Source organism: Coffea arabica, chromosome 7c (assembly GCF_036785885.1).
Source record: "Coffea arabica cultivar ET-39 chromosome 7c, Coffea Arabica ET-39 HiFi, whole genome shotgun sequence".
Classification (NCBI taxonomy): Eukaryota; Viridiplantae; Streptophyta; class Magnoliopsida; order Gentianales; family Rubiaceae; genus Coffea; species Coffea arabica.
In genome coordinates, this window is record NC_092322.1 from 6,609,448 (window position 1) to 6,630,839 (window position 21,392).

General features: G+C 37.5%; 2 protein-coding genes across 2 annotated transcripts; both read left to right on the top strand.

Moving 5' to 3' along the window:
* The first annotated feature begins 42 nt into the window (after positions 1 to 42).
* On the top strand, positions 43 to 6,013 carry LOC140010423 (succinate dehydrogenase [ubiquinone] flavoprotein subunit, mitochondrial). The gene is made up of 16 exons (XM_072057400.1): positions 43 to 393; positions 615 to 782; positions 1,549 to 1,636; positions 1,872 to 2,018; positions 2,112 to 2,252; positions 2,539 to 2,624; positions 2,708 to 2,800; positions 2,957 to 3,020; positions 3,241 to 3,384; positions 3,876 to 4,063; positions 4,151 to 4,325; positions 4,418 to 4,588; positions 5,043 to 5,112; positions 5,215 to 5,335; positions 5,423 to 5,460; positions 5,701 to 6,013. The coding sequence occupies exons 1-16, from the start codon at positions 292 to 294 to the stop codon at positions 5,801 to 5,803; spliced, it is 1,899 nt and encodes a 632-aa protein (XP_071913501.1). The 5' UTR covers positions 43 to 291; the 3' UTR covers positions 5,804 to 6,013.
* Positions 6,014 to 16,844: 10,831 nt separating this feature from the next.
* LOC140010425 (SCARECROW-LIKE protein 7-like) lies at positions 16,845 to 19,322 on the top strand. The gene has a single exon (XM_072057403.1). It carries the CDS (start codon positions 17,064 to 17,066, stop codon positions 18,960 to 18,962), a length of 1,899 nt encoding a protein of 632 aa, XP_071913504.1. The 5' UTR covers positions 16,845 to 17,063; the 3' UTR covers positions 18,963 to 19,322.
* The last annotated feature ends 2,070 nt before the right edge of the window (positions 19,323 to 21,392 follow it).

Consider the following 21,392-nt stretch of genomic DNA (forward strand, 5'->3'; position numbering starts at 1 on the left):
AAACAAAAACAAAAAGGCAAATACTACTGGATTAGCAGTTGTATCGGGACGCAACCTAACTGTTCCCCGGCGGCCAGCTCTCGTTATTCCTTCCCGGTTTTAGCATCCCAGTTCCCATATTATTACCTCCTCTCTCTCTCTCTCTTTTTTTTTCCTAATCTTTCTCGTCCTCGGGACCCTGTCAGCTATATCTCCTACGGATCTCCAAATAACAAGGAGAAACAAAAGATTGTTCAATCTCCAGTCTTATATAGGAAAGAACCCCCAACACAGACGAATCTATAGAAAGAGATGTGGCGGTGCGTGTCGCGTGGTCTTGGCATTTCTCCCAAGAGATCCATCGCCGGCGACTCTTTCCGGCCGCTCATTAACAGACTCTTTTCTGCTCAAGCGGTAGTATTTTTCATTCTCATTTTATTCTTTTAGCTAATTCGTCACCTCTTTTTCCTTTTTTGGGTTCAATTTACAATTCAATCAGGGCATTTCTCACCGAAGTATCGTCTCTATCTCTCCCTCTCTCTTTTTGATTCATGTTTGTGTCGTTTGTTTTAAGTAGGATATTTCGATTGCAGATATTTGTTATTTATAGTATCTTCTTTTTTCCCGATGGATAGAATGTCGCAGGATCGGACTATACTGTAGTTGACCACACGTATGATGCGGTGGTGGTAGGAGCTGGGGGCGCTGGGCTGAGAGCAGCAATAGGTTTGTCAGAGCATGGATTTAACACTGCTTGCATTACCAAGCTCTTCCCTACTCGTTCCCACACTGTTGCAGCTCAGGTTCATCTGATTCGATATTTTCCTTGATTTCATTCTTTTTGGTTGCCCATTCAATTACTTGCTCAAAATGTATCTTAGGATTCTATGTTCTGTGATTTTGTAGTCTCAGGGATTTAATTGCGCCTATTAATCACCGAATCCTGCAGATTATTGGTTCTTGACATAACTACTTGGCCCTTTCTTCACACTTTTAAAGATGAAGTAAATTCTCATCCAGCTGTTGATTTTTAATGTATAGATTTCTTAAACCTGCTATATTTGCAAAATCTTGTGCTGTCACTCGGCAAATGAATATTGTTATACTAACCTTACTTGTATGTCATTGTTTCCTGTCACGTTCTTTCCTTCCCTACCGAAACTTTTTTCTTCCGAGCTAGTTTGGATTGTCGTACACGTTGACTTATTTTTTGTGGGACTACAATTCCTTCCCCTTCTATTTTCGCGGTGGAATTCTGTAATTTAGTAGAATAGAATAGAAAATTGAGGTGAGCATCCAAATATGTGGTATAACCCTTTGAGGCAGTGCTGAGTGTATTACATTGGAATGTATGACATCATGATTTCTTTTACTTGTGACATGCTGGCATTCCTTTTCCAGGCTCAAGATAATCTTAGGGAATCAAGTGATTAGTTCTGCTACTGTGAGATTCTGAATGATGCTGTTGTAATGGGTTATATGAACTGCTTACTGTGTCTCTTCCTGCTGTTTGAAGTTCTTATGCTATGTGCTGATGCATTCTTACCCTTTTGCACATCTGGTTAATAGGGTGGTATAAATGCTGCATTAGGAAATATGACTGAAGATGACTGGAGATGGCACATGTATGATACGGTGAAGGGAAGTGACTGGTTAGGTATGTCTCCACAGCAGCATCACTCTTTATATTTGTTATTGCTAATTCCTCTTTTATCTGGCCAGCTAATCTGCTGAAAACATCATAACTGTAGTTTCTGTGATCCTTCTAAATCATGTTTAAGTCAGGAAAAGTTTTGGTTAGGATCAAAACATGCAGGTTTTGTGTGTTGGGTGCTTGTCTATTTTGGCTTTTCATTCTCCTTGTACTAATAAGATGTTTTTATTTCTCTTAGGTGATCAGGATGCTATCCAATACATGTGCAGGGAAGCACCAAAAGCAGTTATAGAGCTTGAAAATTATGGTTTACCATTCTCTCGAACTGAAGATGGAAAAATATATCAGCGTGCATTTGGTGGTCAAAGTCTGGATTTTGGAAAAGGTTCTCATGACGTTCAATTTGGAGTTTGTTACAATTATTTTTCATTCTAAAGGATATCTTTTATGCAGTTTCCTTCGGTTCATTGCTTCACAGGTGGACAAGCATACCGGTGTGCATGTGCTGCTGATCGAACTGGACATGCCCTGTTGCACACACTTTATGGCCAAGCCATGAAGCATAATACACAATTTTTTGTGGAGTATTTTGCTTTGGATCTATTGATGGGTAGTGATGGTAAGTTATACTTTGCAGCTTCTGGCATGATCGAGATTGTGTTTCTTTTTAAATTTTTTGCTTTTACCTAGTCTATACTTATGGTAACACACAGTGAAGCACTCTTCTGGACTTAAAAGAGATGCTCAATTTCAAGGTTGTTCTAGTGAGAGAAAGTACAAAGAAATTTTTGTTGCCCCTTCTGCATCCATATCTTTACACATCAAAATTCTTTGCTGAAAGTTAGACTGTCTTGAATGTTATATTAATGAAAATTGTTATTTTTTATGCTTGCTTTCTATATCAGGTAGCTGCCAAGGTGTAATTGCACTAAACATGGAGGATGGGACCTTGCATCGATTCCGCGCTGCTTCAACTATACTGGCAACTGGGGTATTATGATATGAACTACTTTTGTTTTTAGATTTAATTTAATACTTAGATGAATCTAAATTTACAGTTCTGACTTTTCACAGGGATATGGTAGAACTTACTTTTCTGCAACCTCTGCTCATACTTGCACTGGTGATGGCAATGCTATGGTTGCACGTGCTGGGCTTCCTCTTCAGGTGTCTTGCTGATTTGTCTTTATTTCTTAAGATAATCCTTTCTTCCTCTCTCCTCTTCTCTCTCTCTCTCTCTCTCTCTCTCTGGGTGTTTGAGTACTCTCTTTTAAGAAGATTCATTCTGCGTACTTCCTACAATTGTTGCTTCATCATCTGCAGGATCTTGAGTTTGTGCAATTCCACCCAACTGGTATATATGGTGCTGGGTGCCTTATAACTGAAGGTTGGTGTTTTCCGATTAAGCTTCTCGTGCTTTTGGGCATTTGTTTGTCGAGAGCTGAATTTTTACTACTTTCAGAAACTAGTATGAAATGAAAGTTTTAAATGGAACACTACTCTTTGATTTTGCAAATCATGTTGCCTCTTGTTTATATGGCCATCTCAACCTTCATGCTTCAACTTTTTGAAGGTAATCCTTCTCTTTATCTTTTTGTGGCATCTAGGGTCTCGTGGAGAAGGTGGAATTCTTAGGAATAGTGAAGGTGAGCGATTTATGGAGCGGTATGCTCCAACTGCTAAGGATCTGGCATCAAGGGATGTTGTTTCAAGGTCTATGACAATGGAAATTAGAGAAGGGCGTGGCGTAGGTACTCATTGCTCTTTTTGTGGTCATACAAATACACTGCCGACAAATTACTGTAATTTGCATGTTTTCCAAAATTTCAAACCCCCGTACAGGTTCTGTGGATTGTGCTTACCCCAGCTTTGATGGAATACCATCTGGAGTTGATGGGTATACAAGATTGTTATAGTATGCTCATTCCTCCCATCCCAGGCGATTTTTAATCATTCACATACTTATAAAAGTATTACTCTGTTTTGGATAGAAAAGCATTATTCACGGCATTACTCGGTTTTGGATATAAAAGATCCAGAGGTGCAAGTGAAGTCTGATACTGATTAAAGTTTGTGAAACTTCATAAGTAATTGTTCTTATAGTTAGCAATTCCATATTCTCCAACTAAACTTGACCATAAAGAGACAGTTGTGCTCTTAGGGGTCATTTGGATGTGTGCCTTCACAAACTTGATGGTTTATACTGCAGAGCTCTTGATTAAACTCCCTTTGCTTTCAACAGGACCATTGAAGGATCACATTTATCTCCACTTAAATCATTTACCTCCAGAAGTCCTCAAAGAGAGGCTTCCAGGTATTTCTGAAACAGCTGCCATTTTTGCTGGGGTTGATGTCACGAAGGAGCCAATTCCTGTTTTACCTACTGTGCATTATAATATGGGTGGAATTCCCACAAACCATCATGGGGAGGTAAAACTAGTAGATTACTTGAAAGTGAAGGACTACTGTTGGTTTAAATGAAAGCTGTTGGAAATTTTAAACTCCATTGTGTTGCAGGTGGTTACCATTAAAGGTAATGATCCTGATGCTGTAATCCCGGGTCTACTGGCTGCTGGAGAAGCTGCCTGTGCATCTGTTCATGGGGCTAATAGGCTTGGTGCAAATTCTCTTCTTGACATTGTTGTTTTTGGTCGGGCTTGTGCAAATAGGGTTGCAGAGATTCAGCGACCTGGTAAGTTGAATTAACTTCCTGACTCATTTCTTTGGCATCTTTCTGATCATCTATTCTGATGCTTATAAGACTTGTCATTTTCATTTGCATAGGAGAGAAACAAAAACCATTGGAAAAGACTGCTGGAGAGAAGACTATAGCATGGTTGGACAAGCTCAGGAACTCAAATGGTTCAATTCCTACCTCAAAAATCAGGTTGAATATGCAAAGAGTGATGCAGAACAATGCTGCTGTCTTCCGCACGCAAGAGACTCTCGAGGAAGGTAGGTGTTAAGTCTTTCTGTCTTCCTATTTGTCTTCGTGCTCCTAAAATTGGAGCTTTTGTTGACTTTTGGCTTCTATTTGTAATGCATTTAAATATCTTTTCCTGTTTTCCGATTAGATGCCTTATGGTCATGTTAGTTCTGTGGCAATTTAGAAGCATCCAAGATTGTCATCCATGTTAAGCCAAATCCAACCCTAGGTGGTTCTTCAGCTAATGAAAATGTAAATGCAGTAATGTTGAATGGCAACCAAAAAAAAAAAAGAAAAGGAAGTAATTTTGAATATAAAATTTGACTGAACTTGAATTGGTAATTTTGCCAGTTGGATGCCAGTATCATCTAAGATTTGCTCCAATGCTAGTTTCGCTTGGTTGCAGTTGGGAACTTGAAATAGTTGGGGCTTTAGAAATTTTTGTGAAACATTTAAACAAGATATGGGGTGATGATTTTGCAGGTTGTCAGTTGATTGACAAAGCATGGGATAGCTTTCATGATGTTAAATTAAAGGACCGGAATTTAATATGGTACTTCTCTTTAATGAATTGTCTTGTTGAAAAGGTTTTACTATATATGCCTTTCCATCGCTTGGCCTTTTACCTATTTCTTCTATAAATATGTCTTTCCAGGAACTCAGACTTGATAGAGACGGTAGAACTGGAAAACCTTTTAATTAATGCTTGTATTACCATGCACTCCGCTGAAGCCAGGAAAGAGAGCAGAGGAGCACATGCTCGTGAAGATTTTACGGTTAGTTTCTTTTTTTTTTTTTGGCTCAAAACTTTTGCATTTCCTCCCTTCTGCACGATAACAACATGAACTCTGTGCCCTTGACAGAAAAGAGATGATGAGAACTGGATGAAACATACGTTGGGGTAAGTTCTCATTATTTATGTTTTACTTCTCTTGTTTAATCTTTTTTCCCATTCAAGTGTTCTTTGGGTGAAAAAAAAAAATAGCCAAACTAGTCGAACTGCCATGCTTGGTAATTGATCAACTGAGTGATTCACCCCTAAATCCTGTTCTAAGATGTGAACTTGTTGCTTCGTGGTAATTTTTCTGGATATGTAAAAATTGCTGATCTAATTAACAAAATTTCATGTCATTGTCCGTAGGTACTGGGAGAACGAGAAGGTTAGGCTGGATTACAGACCTGTCCACATGAATACGTTGGATGATGAGATTGAATCGTTCCCGCCAAAGGCTCGCGTGTATTAGATGCATGTGTTTTCCTTTTTTCCGAAAGAGGTGATAGATGCTTAAATAATGAAATTTTGGTAATAATTGTTGCATTCATCTATGCTTAATATGATGCAGCCTGTTAATACATTTTCAAGTGTGAGATAGCTTTTGTATCTTAACTATGGACTGATGTTATGTGATTAATTGTTTTAATGGGATTTATGCATTGTGGCTCGTCAGACTAAACTCGATTGCACAATTTTAAGTTTACTGAATCGTAGTACTAACTTAGGGATCCTGTGAGGATACTGAAAACTTTTCAGTCTTTTGCATTAGCCGCAAGTATTCTAGTGCAGGAGACGCATATGTGTTGTGTTTTAAACCCAAAGGCTGCTCGCGCATTGGAAAAAAAATACATAAATAAAATGAAGTCAGCTTCAACCTTTCGGTTTTCGGTTTATGTAGGCTGTCTGCAGTCTGCCCTAAATAGACTTCTTCTTTTTAAATCACTTTTATGGTAAAGGGTCAGATTGGGGAATAAGCATCGATGTCCAAATGACCTTCGGAAGTGTGGGAGGAAATCAACATAAGCCCGTAACTGATATTGAGGTGCAATTGTGCTCTGGTCCAGTTTTGGTAGCTCAAATTTGACATTCCGCTTGAGGCAATTCTACCCACTTCCATGTTTGTTGCTGTTAATCTTTATTCCGTTATTGCTTGTCTTTTCACCAGTAAATAATAAACACGCACGCTCAGAGTCTAAGGTAATTCCGTTATTGGAATGGAATGATGGGTCGAGGACTAATTTCAACCTCGTTTTTTGTTGCTTTAGATTTTACAAAATCTGATTGTAGAAACGGATTATGAAGAATAATTAGAATCAACAAATATGGTACTCATCAGGTGATTGTAGATTTTAGCTTTTTCGGCCATTAAAAAGTTTATAATCTGGCCGCAAAATCAACCGAGAACATCATCAAAATTGATTATTTAAAATTAGAATTTATAATTAATTGAGAACCGGCCGCAAAAGGCGAACTAGTGTTGTTCTGTTTCTATATTTTCTTTTTTAAATAATTAATTTGGGTGGCAAAAGTTTCGTGGGGTAATTTTGTTGGGTCCCTTGTCCCCATAAATCGAAAGAGAAGCTTCCGCGAAGGGCAGCGCGTAGACATTGCATGGATGAACCGCGGCCGAGGCTAAAAGCACTAAACTCATCTGTGCGACTCTATTTACAAAATTTAGATGGTATGTACAAAAGTGAAAAATGAAAAGGGGACCTCCACTAAAAGTTTTGCGTGAACGGCAAAATCTGAGTAACTAGTGTAAAATCATCATTACTAAAAAGGAGTTAAAAATACTGACTCGGTACTTTAAACTCATTATAAGTAGCTAGCTAAGCATGTACACTTAAAATCTCTGAATACGGATACTTGTGATGGGAATTCGACAGTACTACAAAATCTATCAGCCTTGATTGATGCCTTTACATAGGAAAAGAATAGTCCCTACGGGGATAATCCGGTTTATGACTTGATCTAACGTTTCTTTGCTTGTAATAACTTAATTATGTGATGAAAATGGTGCTGCAATCGTGAGAATACGCGGGGTACCACTTTTCCTTTTCAATGCATTTACTTGTTTGAAGAGGGGTTTTTCATCCAAAGAAATTTCCGTGAACAAATTTTTCAATCATTTTTTTTTTACCTCATATAAATATATTATGTTGTTATAGTACATTTTTTACAAAAAAAAAATTCCAGAAAATTACAATCCAAACAGAACGCGGGCCACGTTTGTAAATGAGAATTGAGCGGTTTCCCCGCCTTTAATAATTCTTAAGCAAGAATCCACTGCCCATTGGTCGTAAACCTGATCATGCACATGACCATATGATTAATTTGTCAAAGATACAGTGTCTTCCACTAAGCAACGTCTCTTTGAGTCCAAAAGTCCACTCAATAACGTTGAAAAGCAACTACAAATGTCTCGCTTTTGCTCCTACTACGTACTATACAAGTAGTAGTAGTTCCACTAAAGCAGTCTTTGGATCAATAAACCAATCTATTACAACTTTGACCAACAACCATTTTTGTCATTATATGGACAAACATTGAACTAATACTTCTACTACTTCAGACTAACCAAATTATTAAGTTCTAACTAATTGACTGACTATAAAGCCGAGGTAGGTATGCAGACACTGGGATCAGCTATCAATGTCATTTGCGTCTCAAAACAAACTAGGATTTCTCCACTGCCTGTACTCGCGTTCTTGTATGGTTCCATCCATATGTTCACTTGCCTAATTCTTGTAAGTTTTCTCTCTCAAAAAAACCCCAAAAAAAAAAAAACCAAATTATTCTTTACTATTGGCCAGCCGACTAGAAAAGAACAACTACAGCGCTAAAACTGATAATATTCTCACCAAATAATTAGAGGTACTGCTGAATCTGTATAATTCTCAGTTTTACATTAGTATATTAAGGTGAGAATGTAGCAATTTTCATCTTTAATGATGGTCAACTTTACTTAATTGGATAGGTGTGGTTCTTCTCAATACGTGTGGAGAATTTTTTTTTTTTAAAAAAAAAAAAATTAAATGACCCGAACTTTATTTAGATAGGGACATTATTATTTGTCAAGGGTCGCCAGTGGAAAACGAGTTACAAACAACCAAAACCACCCCACCTTAACTGATACTAATTGCAATTGTCAAAGTTTGAACGTCTTAATCAATCGAATTAATGGTGGCCTTAGAAAAAAAGGGTTACATTTGAACGAATAATTTGTTAATTGGTATTCCTTTCGGCTTTAACAAAGGCTTAATGCAAACGAAAAAAAAAAAAGAAAAAGTTTACGTGGCAAACTAAGACACCAGAGGGATTTTATACGAGGAAAACTCATTAAAAAGAAAACAAGTATTACTACAACGATTTAAAGATTCATATAATGTGCAAAGCAGTTTCTTGCGTTTCTGTTGAAGACAAATTATAGAGATATGCATCAATAATGACGCGTTAATGGAAGACTGCTTTTGGGCCATAATAAGATAAGTTAGCAGAGAAAAATTAGTGTGAAACCGAATTCTCATGTTTTTTCGGCCTTCAGGAAGAACTTTGGAGAAGATAAAGCCCGCTAATCACATCAGCCCTTTGCTTTCTTCATTCTTATCGTCCCTAATAGAGTTGATTGACGTCAATGAGCTGATAATGACTACTAATCTCACACTTTTCTCCATCTACTTATATCTGATTTTTCATACTCATTTCGTTCACCTACGTACTGAAATTGTTTCTTTTTTCTTGAACAAAGAATTTAAAGGCACTCATAGTGGCTGGCATTAGAAATCGTACTTTTAATCCCGTCGGCAGAATTACGATCGGATATTCATCTGAATCGAGGAACTTTAAACTGATTAACATTATTCTTTAATCACTTTCGCTTCTGGATGGATGCCTCGTGATTAATAATTTCCTATGCTTGGAAAGAATACAAAGAACTGCTTTCAACTCATCACGGCAAGAGCTCATTAGTCGGAGCAATATATTACATGTGTTGCAGGGATCGATGCCTTAGCTATGCAGGCATATCATTTTCTGGGCTTTCATTTTGGTAATGAAACGATAATTTTCATGTCACAGATTAACGAATGCTCCAGTGGTCCAGAAAAATCATATGTAAATTAAGCAATATTACCTAGAAACAACTCCACGAACCTCTTCTGTTATTAGCAGTAGCATTATTTTATCTCCACTCCCGAAAGATGGTATTTCATCTCCACTCCGAGTAGAAGCTTTTCTTGCTAGTCGTGCAAGTCACCACCATATCTCTTTCCTAGGCGGGGTTAAAAAAAACAGCGATGCTTTACTTTCAAGAAATTTGCATGTATACCTAAAATAGCACGACAAAGTCAGTTTGAGATATGTTTTGAGCTGCAATACGTGATGGATGAATTACCATCACTGGCCGGACCAAGAAGGGATAAGATAGCCGCCCCAGCAACACTTTCCTGTGCACCCTTTTTATCATTTCTTATTACAGTACAGTGTTGAATATTCATCCACCAAAAGGAGAACAAGAAATATATAAGATGCAATTATTTGGACACTTGTACTCCTCCCACCCGCCATTTACTAGGTCCACCGCTTGTTACCGTTTCGGGTTGTCCCTGTTTACTTTATCTCCCTGCGAGTTAAAAAAAAAAAAGGATGGTCCAAAGTCAGAAAACTTCGAAAGCAGAATGGTACAGATAGACGTGTAAAGAGTTTTAATACCTATAGGAAGCGTTGTGGAATGGAGGAGAATGGAGATGGAAAGAGGAAAATGGGGTCAAAATCAATGATGGATCATTTTAATCTGTCAACATATCATCCACCGTTCCTTTTCCGTTGCTGCACTACGTTTGGTGTACATTTCCTGGGGTGGTCCTTTGTATACCCACTTTTCCCAATTTAGTCAGCGGCAGGTGGGCCCATCTGTGGTCCATCACAGCCCAAGAGCCGTCCAGGCACAAGGAAGCCCGTTTATCGCAATTCTTCCTTCCAACTTTCTCTCCTTTCGGCTCTATTTTAATATAAAAGTGTTTTTTTTTTTTGGTCAAACCTCCTGTGTCTCCGAATTTTTTTTACAACGCATGATAAGTGAAATGATTTTTTTGGCTAAATTGTTCATATAAAGTCTTCCATTTCTAAAGCGTTGGAAGATTACTTGAAATTTTTTTAAATAATAAATGATGTAATATTTTTTTGTAATATAATAAATGTAGATAAAAATATAATGAAAAGAATCAAATAAAACTATCAAAGACGTATATGCAGCATGGAAGTACCCCTGCTTTCCATCAAACTTGTAATGTGCACAAAAACAATTCATAGATTGTTCATTGCTTTTACTTTTGTTTTTGTTTTTCTCTTCTCTGTCTCTCTTTCAAAATTTTTCAGGCAAAGTACGAAATTTCTTTTCCAAATATTTTGGTATCCAATTTTGGTAGCCACTGCTTTTTTCAAACTTGTAATGTGCACAAATCAAATCCAGAATTGCTTTTACTTTTGTATTTCTCTCTCCAAAGTTTCTAGGTAGAGTATGAAGTTTTTGAACTATAAAAGGCTCTATTTGGATTAGATATTTTTTGAGATATTTTATAAAAATTTTACTGTATCTGTGTATATGAAAAACTTTTACTGTAGACATTTTTAGAGTGTTTTTAGAGGTATTTTTAAAATATATTTTTGAGTTTTTATTATAATTTACAATTTTTTAAGATATTTTTTTAAAAATTTTACACCACCCACCACTCCCTCTCTCCTTTCTCTTCCTCTCCTCCTACTCCCTCTTCCCTCTCTCTTCTCTCCCTCCCCTCAACCCCAAATGCCTCTCCCGCTCACATATGGTGGCTGCAACTTTAGCCACCACTCTAGCCGCGCGATCAGATTTGATTATAATTATGAAGGTTGCAGTCAGTGGAGGGAAGGGAAATTGGGGGGCGGGGAAAGGGAAAGGAAAAAAGAGAAAGGAGGAGAAGACAGAGAAAGAGGAAAAAAAGAGAAGAATGAGGAAAAAAAAAAGGAGGAGCAAGGGAAGAAAGATGGGCGGAGAGAGAGGAGAGAGGGTCGTGGGTGTGTGGGTGATGGCGGTAAGATGGAGGCGTTTTTTTTTTTTTTTTGTATATTTGGAGTTATTTTTGATATATTGTATAGATATAGTGTTTTTGAAGTTGTTATTGTTTGTGTATTACTATAACATTGTTTGTGTATATTTGAAGTTTTTCAAGTTTTTCAAAAATTGAGGAATCCAAACAGAATTGATAATTTGAACTTTTCAATATTTGTAAAGGTTAATAACACTTTGCTCTTTTCCTGAAATTAGGAATAACAACATTTTGCCCTTGCTCAATAAAAGTAACATGCATTTTACTTACTTAAGATAGTTTATTTGGTATTTGCAGCATGTGTTACATTTGAAAATGCAAAAAAAAAAAAGACAATTTAAATAATTTAATAAATTTACCTTTACAATATTAATAAATAATGTACCCTTATATTGTTGATAAATAACAAAATTTATAGAGTTAAGTTTATATACATTGACAATGAATATACTATTACTAGCAGTGTATACACTATTATAATTAAATATATAATACATAAACAAAATTTGGATTTTAAATTTAAATTAAGATAAAGTTATCACAAATCTAATACTGATGGTGCATATGCTATCAGTATATAGAAAACTAATTCAATTTTATAAAGAACATCCATTGAAGAAAATTGACTGTTTAAATATGTTGACAATTTTACTCTTATGCTATTGATAAATAACATATCCTCGTACCGTTGATAAATAAAAGTGAGTTGTAAGGATAAGTTTTGTCTATATTGTTAGTGTAAAACTTTTTTTTTTATACTAGTAGATTTAAATCAATGCCGCATACACATGAATTGATATTCAAAATTTAAATTATACATATGTGGCATACATCCATAGGTGTTAGTATAAAAATTTATCACATTATCAATACATAAAAAACTAGTACATAGTTAAATTTATATATACTGACAGTGTATACACAATTACTGGTAGTATATACACAGTTACAGTTAGATGTATGATACATAAATAAAATTTTAATTTTAATTTAAATTCAGATAAATTGTTATGCATTCGATAATAATTATTTATACATTTTCAGTATATAGAATATTAATCCAAATATATAAAATACATTAATTGAAGAAACTTGACAGCTTAAATATGTTGACAATTTTACTCTTATGCTATTGATAATAACATACTCTTATGTTGTCGATAAATAACATTGATTTATAAGGGTAATTTTTTTTATACATTATCAATGTACAATTTTTTTTATATTAGTAGATTTAAGTCAGTGTCATATAACATAAATTTAAATTATGCAAATGTGTATACATCCAGAAGTACTAGTATAAAAAAATTAGTACATTATTGGTGCATAAAAAAGTTAATTTGATTTATAAAGAACCTTTATTATGGAATATAAGCCATATGTAGCACCATATGTTGTCTTAAAAAATAACACATATTTTGAGGTGTTCAAGCTTTGAAAAATTCGAAAAATGTTTCAATCCAATCTAGATCGGATATCGATCAAATGGAAATTGATAAAATCGATTGATATCTAGACTTTAAGGTTTAGTAAAATAGTTTCATAATAGATATTCAATTTTGATTAAGAAGTTTTTTAAATTTTCAAAAAATAGCTTGAGAATGGATATTAAAATTCAATTATCGATTACTGGTTATTAACCAAATTGTCAAATTTTATATATTAATATATATTATATATGTTACCTCCTAATACATATCATGGGTTAATATATTATATAAACACTATTAGAAGTTATAACTTATGATTCTATAAAATCAAAATGACAAGGCAAGGATAAAATTGTCAATATATTTAAGCAATCTATCTTGTTGCTTTTTCAAATAGAATGCTTGACATAGACACCAAATGAAATACTGTCAGGAGGGGTAAAGTCTCAATTATTTTTATTAAGGGGATTAAGGGGGGCAAAGTGTAGTTACCCGCAATTTTAGGGGGCAAAGTGTTATTAACCCTATTTGTAATGCTCCTTGAGCCGTCGTCACCGATCAGGTCGCATGTGGCAATAAAGAAAGAAACACCGTCGAATTTGAAAAATGGACGGGTAGGATCAACTCGTCCAAGTCCTAAAAGATCACGAGCGATGATGTCATGCGATCAGCGATGTTGACGCGCCGTAAAATGACGTGTCACGAGGAAGGTCTAGTGAGCCCCACACAGGTACCCGAACAGAGCGGGAGGGAATGGCAGGTACACGTGGACGTTGAAAACCTAGTGTTGTCATATCCAGGTCAATAGGACCCGACCCACCATTATGGGCGCCACGTCATTTCTGCCTCACCACCATCTGCGCTGCTGACACAGACCCTTTGCCCGATATTTCCTCACTATCTTCAGCTGCTAACTCAATACACTTTACATATTTCTGCATTACTTTAAAAAAAATATATATATATATTTTTCACCCTTTTTCACATTTTTTTTTCATCTCTAATAGTTAGATGTTAAGGTACGAATCCTAAATTTGATAATGAAGAAGGCTCCAAGAGCCCTTACAGACCATTGACATTTCTGCATTATTTATTTTGCAATTTAGAGTGAGATGGAGACACAAAGAGACGGAGATAAAGAGGCTTTGATAAGGATCCTGGGCACCCGTGCTGCCATTTATGGTCAGATGAAGAGGGCTTTATGCAGTTTGATTGAGATCTTGAATTGGATGGTGTTATTTATTGTGACTCTCTCCATGATGATGATGATGATGATGATGATGATGATGTGATCTATATAAAATTAAAAAAAAAATATTTTACAAGACAAAAATATAGCTGTGATATAATTAATTTTTTTCCCCTTCGCAAATGCTTTGAGAGAGATTGGGTGCTCTGACAATTGCGCAAAGCCCGATTATTCAGAGTCGGCCATCTTTATAGTTCGCAGAGATGTACCAAAAAAATTGCAGAATTTTACAAGTGAAAAATGAAATTTAGTTAGTATTTGTTTGGGGTACGCGTTAGTAGTATAATCTATATACCCTTCAATGACACACCTCTAGAGTATATCTTTTTTCTCTTATACCTAATTGTACGGCCCCTTGTGCAGTACTATTACTTTTTTTTTTTTTTTGGTGGGTTTAAGTTAGGCGCGCCTCGCAAGCCGCAAGTAGCAGTAGACTAGTAGTATTAAACATGTTTGTCGTAAACGAGCAACGTGTATGGTTTTCGTTTCTGGGAAAAATTGGGGTCGGTTTCGACACCGCTGACACTGGAAAAAGGTTATTTGCCTTCCATTTTGCATGCATACAATGGTACATTCGCGTTTGGGAGGGGAGGGGGGTGATGCGCTTAAGATGGTGATCAATGCGAAATCCAATTTTCTTACTAATCAGAGGAATTAATATGCACATTTGGATGGAAAATGACGCACCAAGAGTTTGATAAGAGTCTCTCAGCTTGAGCATAAGAAACCATTTCTTTGGTTGATTTCATTGTTTAATCTGACTATTTTATACCTAATTGTACCGTGACTTATCTAGCTTTACGTACCAAATCAACTATTTTTAGAGTATTTGACCATCAAAGAGCTCCTTAACCTGTTGCACTCGCTAATTCGACGGAGGTTCAGTTTCCTCAAAATTCTCCATTATTGATCTTCTTGAATCCGCTCATTTCCTTTAGTGAAAAATAGAAGTAAAAATAGGCGTAGAATGTATCGATGGAACAAAAACAGGCCAGCTTCATGTACCTACTTTCTACATATCAGACAAGCACAATATGGTATTTAAAATTTTTAATATGTCAGTATAGTTCGGGCAGGTCACGTCATTGATTTTAAGCCATTCTTTAGTACTAGCATATTTAGATGCAATCTAGTGGTTTATATCCCATGCTAACTGACGTAGGGATGTGCTCATTAAATAAATTTTGACGGGTTAACTACTGAGGTATTGAATTTATGATACTTCGAAATCGATATGCTTTTGAAGGGTTTGGGTAGATAAGTCCCTCACAGGACTTCAAAAGTTGTCAGCTTTTGAAGTTATTGTGAAAATTAGGTTTATTTGCGTAAATTCTTACTTCTGTAAGAAAATGTCAAAAAGAAATCGATATGCTTTGTTCAACACATTAAACAAATCTGCAGTAAATTGAATTAAGTTCCAGCATTAAGTATTGTAAATGTATGAAAATTAAAAAGAAAAGGTTGTGCATTCTAGAAATACGAGTTTGCTAAAACCAGAGAAGGAGCGGGGGGATATGACTCTTGAGTTTATTGGTGGCTTTCAGTGCCGCCCGGGGGTGGGGAGGGAGGGAACAAGTGTACACGTGATAGAAATTAGATGAATCTAATCAAAATCGAATAAGCTAGTGTTTAAGGTTGTTCAGTTATTTTAATGAATTTGAAATTGCATTCAAATTTGATTTGTTTATTTTTCAAATCAAACTCAAACGAGGTTTTATCCAATCGAGTTTGAACGAATACAAGTGTCTTAACTTTATTCTAATCGAATTAAGTTTGAAGGTTTATTGAACTCAAAATGTTGTTCAAATTTGATTTGATTATCCTCTTACAACAACCTGAACTCAAATTAAATATTGAATTTGGTTGGTCTTTCGGACTTAATCAAGAGGTATTAATTGGACTTTGTTTGGGTTACAAAGATTCATTTAGTTCTTGTATTTAGATGCCATGTGGAATGGTTGATATCCATTTCAAGATGTCTAAATGCTTTGGAACTACTTAAACATTAGAGCGTACGAATATGGATCGACACTGCACTTATTCCCTTATTCTTGATAAAATCCTGTTCTCCTTTTGTTCTTTCCAAAATAAATTACAAAATGAAAGAAACTCAATTAATAAAGTTGCCGATCTCGTGCAAGGCCTTCTATATTGGGTATTTAATTAGGGTAGATTAATCAAATCATCACCATACCATGCTAGAAAAATAGCGGGTAACGGCAAAGGTGCTAAATAACTTCTTTAAGAAATAAATTCCAATGATGAGAACTTCACTCAACAATCATAAAAAGTTATCTATACTTTTGTCTGGCTATTTTTTTGATGTTTTTAAAAAATTTTATTATAACAAAGTTTTTAGAGTATATTTTGAGACATTTTTAGAAAATATTTTGAAATATTGAAGAGTAATAGAGTTTTTAAAATATATTTTGTGATATTTTTTAAAATATTTTATAAAAATTTAAATTATTTTTAAAAAATTTTATAGTATTTAAAAAATTATAGGTTCTGAACAGAAAAATGAGTGTATTTAGATAGTATATTATTAGAAATAATTATTATAGTAATTTTTTGTGATGTTATGTATACGAAAGAAAAAAATAATTGAGAATATTAAAAAAAAAAAGAGTTGAAAACGTATTTGTGGTAGAAGCAAATTTCATTTTTTGTAAGTAAGAATTTTGTTAAAAAAAAAAAAAGGTTCGTAACCTGCGGGTGATTCTAATAACCCTCGTCCCTCCTCCTGGGTTTGAGCTTTCGTTAATTAAAGCATAGCACTTTTCTCAACCTCGCTCCCTCTCTCTCTCTCTCTCTCTCACGCTCCCTCACTCTCTTCTTGCCCATCCGTCATCACCCTCACCTGAGCTTCTTCGGTCTCCACTCTGCCAGTAATGTAAACTTACTACTAATATAAATTGCGGCAGCCAAAACCCATAGCCACTCAGCCAGCAAAGATTTGGTCGGAGAATGGCGTATATGTGTACCGACAGCGGCAACCTAATGGCCATTGCTCAACAAGTCATTAAGCAAAAGCAGCAACAGGAACAGCAGCAACAGCAGCAGCAGCAGCAGCAACAGTTTCTGGGCATCAACCCATTTTGCCTGAGTCCATGGTCCACCACCACTCACTCCAGTCTAACCACCAGTCCAGCTTTGGGCTATGGACTCACTGGGCCCGGCTTCGCCGACCCATTTCAGGTCCCCGGAGGTTGTCCAGACTCTGCTGAGCCCGGCTTTCAGTTCCCGCCCCTCGACCACCACTCTACTGGGTTTCGCTTTCCTGATTTTTGCGGGGCACCCGGCGGCGAGTTCGACTCCGATGAGTGGATGGAGAGCTTGATGGGCGGTGGAGATTCCACTGAGAGCTCTAATCTTCACTCTGGCTGCGACGCGTGGCAGACCGGGTCCGACTTTAATGCTACTACTATCTACGGTGCCGATCCCTTTGCCGCTTGCCCGAGTCGTCTCAGTATTGGCTCCTCTCCTCCGTCCTCCGACCTCAACAGAGTCATCTTCTCCGAAACCTCCCAGAAAAGCTCTGCTCCTCCTGATCCTCCCCAAACCCAACCCTCCTCCCAGTGGGTCCCACCGTCATCTTCCCCACCATCTTCACCTCTACATCCTACCGCTAAAGACTCCTCCAAGCAGCAGCAGCAGCAGCAGCAACAACAACAACAAAACTCCGCTTCCCAAAACGACGCCGCAGCTGCCTGCACTTCCTCCACGTCCCCGGATGCTTCACCTTCGAAGCCATTACTAAAAGCCTTGATAGAATCGGCTAGATTGGCCGGTTCAGACCCTGACAATGCAGTGAAATCACTGATTCGACTGAGGGAATCGGTTTCCCAGCACGGCGATCCCACAGAGCGAGTCGCGTTTTATTTCCTCGAAGCTCTTTACGGCAGAGTTTCCCGACAACCGGAGAAATCTCCGACGATTTTCGACACCACTCCGGAAGAGCTCACTCTCTGCTATAAAGCTCTCAACGATGCTTGCCCGTACTCCAAGTTCGCTCATTTAACGGCAAACCAAGCAATTCTTGAGGCCACTGAAAATGGGACGAAAATTCACATCATCGATTTTGGTATCCTTCAGGGAGTTCAATGGGCCGCTCTATTGCAGGCTCTCGCTACTCGCCCGGCTGGAAAACCCGAGAGAATTCGGATCTCTGGAATTCCAGCTCCTCTCTTGGGGAAGTCTCCGGAAGCTGCTCTTTTGGCCACTGGGAAGCGTTTGAGCGACTTCGCTGAGCTTCTAGATCTGAATTTCGAGTTCGAACCGGTTCTAACTCCGATTGAAGAATTAACCGGGGCAAGTTTCCAGGTCGACCCGGATGAGATACTAGCCGTTAATTTCATGCTTCAGCTGTATAATTTGCTTGATGATGACAACTGTGGAGCTGAGGCTGCGCTGAAGCTGGCCAAGTCACTGAGTCCGAGCGTAGTCACTTTGGGCGAATACGAGGTTAGTTTGAATCGGGTCGGGTTTCTGGCCCGTTTCAAGAATGCTCTGAAGTACTACTCGGCACTATTTGAATCGTTGGATCCGAATTTGACCCGGGACTCAGACGAAAGGCTGCGAGTGGAAAGTCTACTGTTTGGCCGGAGAATAGCGGGGGTTGTGGGCCGGGAGGAAGAAACGGGAACTAGAAGAGACCGTATGGAAGATAAGGAACAGTGGAGGATTTTGATGGAGAGTGCCGGTTTTGAGCCGGTGACCCTGAGTCATTATGCAATGAGCCAAGCAGGAATACTTCTTTGGAGCTATAACTACAGTCAATCGTACAAACTGGTTGATTCTCCGCCTGGGTTTCTCTCATTGGCCTGGAATGATTTGCCTCTCCTCACCGTTTCTTCTTGGCGTTGATTGGGTTTTAGTCCAAAAGAATTTGAGGGTCTTTTTTTCCACTACCTGGTAATTTTATTCTATGGTACTGTGGATATAGTTATGATGATGATGATGATGATCAATCTGCCATGAATTGTATCGTTTGAAGACGGCCATGAAGCCCAGTCTCTTGCTTGCCACAAATTTCCCAACTCTAATTGTAGAAGATTATACACTTTAGTATAGCTTGATAGTTGATAGCTGTAGTTTGCAGAAGATGTCTTGGAGACTCGGACCGACTCCACCTATTAACATTTGCAGCTTGATTTTGCTAGTCTTTTTGTTAATATTATTATGTGTTACATTGAATTCTCATATTCTAGTGTGTTTTGATTTTCATTTCCTTTTTAGTATATTATTTTTGGTGGGAAATGGGGAGTGTCATTTCCTGACTTGACTCGAAGAAGTGGATCAAATGTAATTGTGAATATGATTAAGATCTACTACTTGTGTGCCATATTTATTAATCGTCTGTGAAAGAAACTTAGAAGCGTAATTTGCTACCGTACTTGGTAGGGAGCCAGCAGCAAGTGATGGAGGTTAGCGTCTGGTTTAACCTGTTCAGATGATGTGAACACCCTTAACTTTGGTTACTTGCACGATGAGAGCTGAACAAGCCTTTTTTCACAAGATTTCAAGGATGTCGTTGTCTCAGGTTTTCCATGGAATTTTAACGATAAAGACAAACACAGGAAGCCGAGTGAAGCTTCCTGTTCTGTTGTTGAGGAAATTGCCTTGGGTTTGCCGTTTTCTTTATCATCCTCTTTTCATTTGCGCTTGCTTCAAGAATACTGCTGTCCGATGAACTTTAATTCCTGTTTCATTTGGCACTAACTGATCCTTAATTAATACTACTAAAAGGCATTGACGGGTTGTCCTTTTCTGCTCTGCAATTCGCGACTCCTCGTCCTCGCCGTTGTCACGAGCCAGGGAGGCAGCTGGTAAAATAATACTAAGCCTTCCCATTAATGGCCCAGGTGAATAGCACCCGTACAGATTTCCAGCTTGGGAACCACTTCCCTATACGGCTGTAGTTTCACTTTCAGTCTGTCCGTCCTCGGTTGGAGGAGAGTTGGGGGAGTTTCCTCATATAGGGCCCTCTTTTGCTGCCCTAAATAACATGCAGTGTACTGCTTATACCATGTCTGGTCTGGGGTCTACATGAGATTTCAACCCGATGAGTTTGGAATCCCCTGTATCCCTCTTGGGTGATTTTCGATTCACTGATGTAACCATTGGATTTGCTTACACCGGCTGCATTAAGCTCTTTTATTTGGAGTGGCCAGGCATTGAATTTTGTGGTCTCCTTCCTCCTGTAATTGGTTCGTGGTTTGCTTTAAGGCTGAGAAAATCTTCTGTTAGTGTACCTGCCGGAAAGGGGATGCTACTTTTTTACGTGGCGGAGTACAAGAATTTGGAGTGGATTCATTCCTATCTGCTAAAAAGCTTTTCCCTGTTACAGGAAGACAAAATACTACAGTAAAAAGGCAGCAACTGAAATTTATCTCCTCCTGAAATAAATGCTTGTACGAGTAGGTTAGCAAGGCCTTAAATTCTCACAAATCCCTTCTCAGCTTGCTAGGTTGCTTAATCAGCCAAAAGTTGTTTTTACTGAAGAAAGTGATACCGGCTGATTCGAATTGTAAACAGCAATTGGGCCAAATAACAACTGGACTGAATCTCTTTGGTCCGGCTGCTGCATGTTTCAGTCAATGTGTCAACTTAACTTGGTACAATACAAGTGAGGCTTTGATTCAAGTAACCGAAATTAGGGATGCAATCGAGTCAATGTGAGAACAAACTCGAGCTTGACTCTAAAAATTGTGCTCAAGATCGATTGAATAGAAGAATAGCAGTTCAAATTTGACTCGATGAGATCGCGCTCAATTCGGTTGAGTTCGATTGTTAAGGTTTAGGTTTTTTAGGAATTTCTTACTCCTTCAAAATTTTAAAGGGAAAAAATTGACTCCAATGCCCGTTAAACTAGTTGTAACAAAGAAGGGAAGGGTTGAAATTTTTTCAATAAGTTCCGAACACTTATGTAATTTAAACCATATAAATCTATTAATGTTTGATATATATCTTAAAGTTTGGTAAGACACGAAGAACTATCAAAGATATGACCGGTCACAATCGAACATGTTCTAAAAAATTGATTTGAACTCGATGAAGGTCGAGATGAGAAGATCCGTTGACCAAGCAATTGGATGAGTGCTCCCAAGATGCTCATTTTCATTTTGCACGCACACCCTTACTCTGAAGCAATTTTCAGCGGGTAGAGGCTTTTAATTAGTTCAATGTATGTCGTTGCGCGATTGAGGTAAAATGGATGCCATATAACGCAGAAAAAGCAAAAGCAAAAAAACCTACTACAAAAAAGAAGTGGGGTTTCCATCCGGTTGGCGGAAA

What these genes read in the sequence shown, in the direction of transcription:
- LOC140010423 (XM_072057400.1), top strand. Translation starts at nt 292, where the DNA reads ATGTGGCGGTGCGTGTCGCGTGGTCTTGGCATTTCTCCCAAGAGATCC. An exon ending in TGCAGAGATTCAGCGACCTG is followed by an intron (nt 4,326 to 4,417) that starts GTAAGTTGAATT and finishes TCATTTGCATAG; the next exon opens with GAGAGAAACAAAAACCATTG. An exon ending in ATGCTCGTGAAGATTTTACG is followed by an intron (nt 5,336 to 5,422) that starts GTTAGTTTCTTT and finishes TGCCCTTGACAG; the next exon opens with AAAAGAGATGATGAGAACTG.
- LOC140010425 (XM_072057403.1), top strand. Translation starts at nt 17,064, where the DNA reads ATGGCGTATATGTGTACCGACAGCGGCAACCTAATGGCCATTGCTCAA.